The 7,613-nt window shown below is 36.3% G+C and overlaps 1 protein-coding gene across 1 annotated transcript in view; it reads left to right on the forward strand.

The window, feature by feature from the left end:
* ddx31 (DEAD (Asp-Glu-Ala-Asp) box polypeptide 31) overlaps nt 1-6,866 on the forward strand; it is a 93,538-nt gene extending 86,672 nt beyond the window's left edge. The window contains exon 20 of the mRNA XM_048559095.2: nt 6,237-6,866. Within this exon, the coding sequence (XP_048415052.1) occupies nt 6,237-6,387 (151 nt within the window). The 3' untranslated portion in view covers nt 6,388-6,866. The remainder of the gene's footprint in view (nt 1-6,236) is intronic.
* Nucleotides 6,867-7,613: the final 747 nt, after the last annotated feature.

Consider the following 7,613-nt stretch of genomic DNA (forward strand, 5'->3'; position numbering starts at 1 on the left):
CTTTATATTTCACAAGGATAAGCTGCCCATGCATTCTGAGAAAATTTGTGCTTCTATTGGCTTTGCACTTTTCTCAATAAGGCATGCATATGTTCACAAATGGGAAAATAATGTCTCAAGTTGCAGAATGTTAGCAGGCATAAGAACTTTCAACTTTTTTTTTCTAATTTTAATATTGTGCCCTTTGGAAATGGTTGAATTTTTTTTACATATAGAGTACATAGTGTTCACATTCAGTCTTGGTGTAATATGTGCATGTATTATATATTAATTATGCAACTGACATTTTGAGGTGGTGAAAGACTTAAACAGATCCCAGAAAGTTGTTTTATTGTTGTGATTTCTGGTGCATTTAGAGTAACCTGTGATTCTCATTCTTGAATAAAGAAGCAATTTTTAATTATTTCTAATTTTGTGCACTGATGTTACTGTTGTGTTCCATTCACATGGATTCGGGATCCATTAAAGGTGAGAATTGGAAAGATTTGTGTGAATTTTATTTTAATCAAGAGGCTTGGGCAAAGATCCAAGACCAATAAACAGGACTCTCGGAGCAAGAAAAATAAGGGAGAAAAATTAGATGGTGAATTGGTTAGGTTTCAAAAGCATTTTGATTGCAGTAGGAAAGTGAGACTGAAAGAATAAGGACTTCCAATTTTGCAAAAATGTGGTGACCATATGATTGAAATACTACTGTGCCACTTTTGTAAACAGGTTGACTTTACAACAAACAGAAGAATTTCAAATGAGCATGTGGCCAAATTATTGAAGCCTATTATAAAAAATAGTCTTGACTTTATACTTTTGTATTGACTTTATTCAATAAGTTGCCTCTATTTACATATTACATTACTAATATTGTTTATTTAAATTATTCACCATGAAAGTAAAAAGGAATTCACCAATCTCAAAAGGTGACATTACCTTGATTCCATAATTGTCTTTTAACTCATTTGCAGTCATCCACTAAAGTGTCTGTAATGCTGAGCAGAAAGCACTGTCAGGGACCAGACTTCCCGAGAGAAGTCCACTGGGGACAAGGAAGCACGACTCTGCTGCTTGACCCTTACCAGCAGATGGCCATCAGGAATCAAATACCCATGTGCTGGGAGATAGGGAGAGGATTTAGCAGAGTGATTATTCAAAGATGAATAGAGTGATTAGCTGATAAAGAGCATGTGAGACAGGGTTGGGGGCTTTGATCCTCGGTAATAATGCACTGACAGTCGTTAGTGCAGTGGGATGCTCCGTGAGGAGGGACAGCAGTGTATCACAGGATTACAAAACTTGTTGGCTTTAACCCTTTGAGGGCTGGTCACTATTTCTGTTATGAACAAAAATTCTAACCAAATTCACATGGAATATTCTATTGTGCTCAGTGTCTTGTTACTGCTTTCTCCAGTGTGGCTTCGGAGAAAAGGATTTTGCTGACGAAGAATCCATTGGGGAGAAAGCTCATCAACCATGCATTGAAACATTTTGCTTCCGTGAAATGTCAATGAATCCTCTCCCAAGAGTGAACTGTGTAGACCTTGAAGCACTATTTGAATGGAATATTATATGGTGTGGATCCGTTATATGGGTGTTGTCCATTTGTTATTAATGTGGTTGAATATCACTTTGCTTTGGTGTTTTGAATTCTAAAGACCTTTAAAATTGTTGTTTACTTTCCAGTTATGTTTGCCCATCTACCTTGTATGAGTGTAAAATTAGTGTGTAATTGTGTGATCTTCCAGAGAATGAAAAACAGTTGTCAAGTTTCAGATCTTGGTTTTAGTGTGTGTAATTTTAGGAAGACTGTTTTTGCACTTCAAGATGTGAAGGAGTGAAGTCATTTTTTTTGTGCAATATATTTTTAATAGGAAACTGGAATTGAAATTTCATGCATAATGTACATCCCACATCTCAAATGCATTGAAATGGCTCCTGTTCTAATTACCCTATCATGATGAAACAATATCGGGTTCACTTTTCTTTAAACTGCTAATACAATAGCCGGCACTGCCACCGTATGACTATCATCAACCATGGTAAAGCCATGATCAGAATGGGACTTTTGATAGACCGCAACTGGGTACAGCGTTATAACAGGTCTTCAGAATTCTCTGTGGATTTTACAGACATAATTTCATGATTTTACTAAAATTCCCATTGATTTTCTTCCTCACAGAAGCTGAATTATGTCTGAAGTCTCAATTCAATCAAAATTAAGTACAGAATGAAAGTTAATTTAACACTGTCCCTGACCTCCATTATTCAAACTTTGATAGCACTCTGCTGCTGAAAGAACAGTTGGAAAGCTGAAGGCATCTGACAGGAGAAACTATTGGGCCATTTTTTTTCTCCTCTGCTAGATTATTCTCATTTGAACTCCTTTTCCTGGCTCCTCGGAACTTTTATTTTACTCCCTTTCTTGACTGACTTTGCAAATTGCAGCAGCCTCCATTGCAGAAAATAAATTCTTAAAGCTTTGAATTCACATTGAGGCAATTGGCAAGCTAGTGCTGGAGATAAGCGGCTTCCTCTGAAGTATGTATGCCAAACTCTTAAATGAATCATTGGTAGAGAGAAAATGTAGAATTAATAAAGGTTGCCCTTTATTCTCTCTGCAAAAGCATCTCTTTGGGAGTCCAGAAATGTTTGGTGTTTTAATGGTGAACAGTTTAACTGCATGAAGCTGAAGTGGACAAGGGTGAAACACAAGTTACAAAGTATGTTAATCATTGTATTTGTGCACTGAGAATTTCCTTCCTCTAGAGGCTATTTTCTTTTGCTTTAGATTAAGGAGCATGTTATCATTGCAAGCTGCCTGAAATATTTTTGAAGTTAATGGGGTTTCTTTATATGTTTCATTTCCTACTATTCTTTCATTATACCAACTAATTGAATAATGAGACTGGTGGATTGTTGAGGAGAGAATTCTTCTTTCTACAACTTTGGAGCTGTGCTGTACAAGGCAATGGAAGCATGTTAATTGAATGTTTTTAGGATGGAGGTTAATAAATTTTCATTCAGCAAAGGAATCAAAAATAATCCAGAGGAAATGTGGAATTCAAACAAAAGCAGATCAGCCAGAATTTAATAGTAGAGCAGACATGAGACCTGAATAGCCTAGTACTACCTATTTCATAAGGTTGTATATTCCACCAATTAGTGATAATTAAAAGACAACTTGCTCAGTCTCTTGTGTATCTGATACAAAACAATATTACTGGTCAAACTGTCTGACTCTGTAATTGAATTAATGAGCGCTCGGTCAGTCCCTCTATGGCTTATCTGGCACTGAGCAGTATTGATGTGGAGTGTCACCACCTCACTACTGCATTTTTTGACTACTTTTTTTTTCTGCTGCTCCACTTGATGGCACTTGTAGACTTGTGATTCCCCATTGGTCAAAAGTATTTTACATTTTAACTGAAAACCTGATGACCGTGCAGCCTTCAGAACTGTGGGGGTAATTCAAATCCAGTGTCGTTTGTCATAGACAGTCATTGACTGCATTAAAACTTTTATAAGTAATGCAGAACTCAAATGAGGTGTGTAATTTGTTAACCACTTAAATTATGTGTCCTCTCCCCTACCCTGTGGCTTCGCTATTGTGCAGTACTAATTGTCAAGATATCACAGAAGTCCATAACCTAATTACAAGTATGCGCCTAAAATTGGGGACCCTGTCTGTGTTCTTCACTGTCAGCAAATACTGACCTGAACCTTTCTGTTAAGGTGTTTAAACAGCTAATTATTTTCCAGCCTGGCATCTAGGATGTTTTTCAGTATTCAAGAATGACAATAAGGAGCTTTTGTGGTATAATGGTAACACTCCAACCTCCTGGAGCAAGAGTCCTAGATTCAAGTCCCATTTACTGCAGAGGTTTGTCATAATATCTGTGAACAGGTTGATTTTTAAAAAATATCTACAAGAGGATCTACACATGAAGATGCATGTCAAGTATATTTTCATAAGACCAAAAGAAGCAGGAATCAGAGTAATAAGCTGTTCAGTCCCTCAAGTTTGATCTGCCATGCAATATGTTTGATTATGGCTTATCCAACATTCATCATGTCCACTTTCTCCCCCTTTTCTCCTTAAATACCCTACTGATCAAGAATCTATCTATCTCACCATTAAATATACACATTGGTAAGGAGTTCCAAAGATACTCAATCCTCAGAGAAGCAGTTCCTTCCCATCTCAGTCTTAAATTGGCGGCCCTTTTTATTCTGAGATTATAACCTCTAGTCCTAGATTCTGCCAAAAGGAACAGCGCAACATTTCAATTTTTACACTGTCAAGTCCCTTAAGAACTTGTTTCAATGATACCACCTCTCATTCTTCTGAGCTCCATGCATGGTTTCAAATGAAACAGTACACAAAATATTGTTGAGTGCTGTTGTTTTGAATATTATTACTCCTGCATGTGATACTGTATGAAGGCTTTAGCTTCTGTATATTAATTATAGTAATAATTAGAAACAGAATATAACGTGAAACCCAATCCAATAGACAGTGGTACTCTTCTCAGGGTTTCCCATTGCACTGATCGGGATAGTGTCCACGGTTCCTAATTAGGAACCCCTCATAAGGAACTGTACTTTTTTTTTGAAGTACTGTGTAAATTTTAAGATGCAGTAAAACTGGCTAACAATTTTACTTAGATAACAAAGTGTGGAGCTGAATGAACACAGCAGGCCAAGCAGTAGTTGTAATATATAAACCTCTTGGAAACAATCACTCTGGTTAGAGAATATTTTAATTGTACCAGTGTATTCTCCAGCTTCTTAAATTGGATGCTTTTCTCTGTAGGGGGAACAAAAAATCCTAAGCCTTACAAATATTTCAATGTTTCAGTTGTATTGAAGTGTTGTATGTTCCCTAATAATGTTCTCCAGAAGACAGTGTGCAAAGGTCAGGACTAAAGGAATCCCATCTCTTTGAATGTACAAAAAAAATGTTTTATCCTATGGTGACTCCCTGTGATAGGTCAGAGAGCTAAGCACTTCCTACATCATCCTTTCTCCGTGGATGATCAGGGTAACTATTGATTAAGTACTAGCTCTTTATTTGTCAATTCAATAACCAGAATGTTTAAGGGAGCATGGGGTCCTTGCTTTGTTACAAAGCATTTGTGCAAAATTACACCTAAACTCCTTTGATGAGCATTCTTTGTCAATCTCATCAGTTTAAAGTTTTATGAAATCATCAATTAAATCCCATGCTAAAATGACATCTAGAAATATACAAGGCTAGCAAAGACATTTTGAAAATATGAACTGAAGCAGTTATTTAAGTCATTGTACTCTGCAACTGATGGTATGTGGAGCTCATAAGAAATGAGTTTGATTGTGTTGCTTATATCACATACTTTGTCTCTCTTCAGAGAGGTTGTATGTATGTAACAAAAATACATGGTAACATTTAACAGACAACTACTTTTCCCAATTTTTTTAAAGCATTGGGTACCACACAAAGCAAATGATTCAAAAGAGATCCACCTCGTCTGAACATAACCTATTGTCTATCTGCATTTCAGCAAATCATTTCCAAATAGAAAATAAATTATTTTCTTTAAAAGCTTCAGATTTCTCCCCTTTGGTGAGTGTAAATGCTACTTACCAATGCTTGTATTGCTGCCTTTAAAAAGTGAGATTTTTCAGAGTATTTAAGATAGATAAATAAAGGATACAAGTGAATCTGAGATGAACACAGCAGGCCAAGCAGTATCAGAGGAGCAGAAAGGCTGACATTTCGGGCCTAGACCCTTCATCTCTGATACAAGTGAATACTTGAGTTCCACACATTTTTTAATTTGAAAAATTCAGCTTGGAAATTTATTCTTCCAATATTCTTATTTCTTTTATGGGGCAAAATATGAAACTGCAACTTTTTAAATCTTTAAGATTTAGTAATTATATAATAAAGAAACATGACTTGATCATTGGGAACATTTATGGAATGTAAGTCTATTGCAACAACGTTTAGTGTATATATTTGCTGCTTCATTTTTGCTCCAGATGTAGAATTTATGGAAATGAAATTTGTAAATTAGTAAGCTACTTTGAATTGATGCTATTCTGGAGAGATTGAGACATGGAACAGACATGTCTGCAATCCAGAATTTTTTAAATATCCTGCTGCATGATGCTAAAGTAGAGTGATGACTACTTTATTGTCTAAACTCGCACATGATTCTTGTTCTATGCAATTGCTCCTTTAAGTATTTGTCTTCCTTTCTCAGGTCTGGCTTAGATGGACATTTGTTCGTTAAGAGCAAAGTGGCTTCATTGCTGCTGTCTGAATATTCAAATGGATTTGGAGAAAATTTTTATAAGGTAAAGAAGAAGCGAAAACCTCTAAAAAACCGCAGACCACAGTCAGAAAACATCTGAAGCAACGGCAAACATCTGGGGGCATGTTGTCAGGCGTGATGCTGTTAACCCAGGTCAAGTGACGTCAAAATGAAGTGAACAGCCCTGAGCTGAGTCCAGCAAATTCCTGAATCATCACTCTTATCTAAGTCCTGAACTGCTGTTTGTGTCTTTTCGAATTGTGCTTATAAAAGAGAGAAAATTTACTTGTAACTTATTAAATGGAGATGAAAAAATGGATTTGAATTAATTTCACAGAAAGCGCTTTGTACCACTTAAAGCAAATACGTCCTCCAGTCACCTCCCATATCAGATACAAACCCAGGTCCTGAAGGAATAACTTTTTAGTATTGTAATAAATTATGATGTGCAGCTGCCCATTGGAGAAGGGGGGAAAATGCTTCATTTCATCTGTCTGCTTGGGATACAAACCCAGATATCCAAGTTAAGAGGAGCAGTGTTCCACATCCCTACAATGAAGATCTGTCTGTTGCAGGACAGTGGGGGGGGTGAAGGGGGGGGGGGTGAAGGGGTGAAGAAGCCATGGTTATAATTTTCTAAATACTGCATCTAAAGCAAAGAGTAACAAAATTTACTGATTGTTATATAATGGATAGTTGTGGAATGCAGAAAGCTAACAAGCTAAATAATTAAATCGCAAAGTTGTGGGTATGGGCAGTCTGAAGGTTTGCACATCTTGTTTTATTTGTCCTGCATCTTCTTGAACTGTCACTTTGTAGCTCTCTGCTTTGTACTGAGGGCTTGCCGTGAGTATCCAGGCTACCTTATATCTGAGGGTTTATAATCTATTAGCTTCCAAATTTTCAGGTCAACCATTCAAGTGGTTTCACCTGCGTCAAGTTACTTCCCAGGCAGTTTGAAGGCACCTTTTAACAATATTTGTAATCCAACCTAAAAACATACCATCACCTGTACTGTTATCAATCATTTCACCTAATGTGGTCAGAATTCAAAGGTTGAATCTTTGATTAAAATCAATGCCCTTTTATGATATGTAAAATCAGTTTAAATGATGTTATATAAAAGGATGGGACTGACATTTATTGAAATTCAAGAAATAAATTGGAAATATTTGAATTTATTTCACTTGTCTGGTTTGAATCTTGTATTTTTAAAGATCTGTTCTTTTAGCATCTTTAATGTTGATTTGAGTTTCTCTTAGAAGGTTTTCAAATTCATCTGTGCTGTTTCTCCCTGGTTTGTTCTGTTATTTCTTGCTGATAAAT

This window comes from Stegostoma tigrinum, chromosome 29, assembly GCF_030684315.1.
Source record: "Stegostoma tigrinum isolate sSteTig4 chromosome 29, sSteTig4.hap1, whole genome shotgun sequence".
In the NCBI taxonomy this organism is placed as follows: Eukaryota; Metazoa; Chordata; class Chondrichthyes; order Orectolobiformes; family Stegostomatidae; genus Stegostoma; species Stegostoma tigrinum.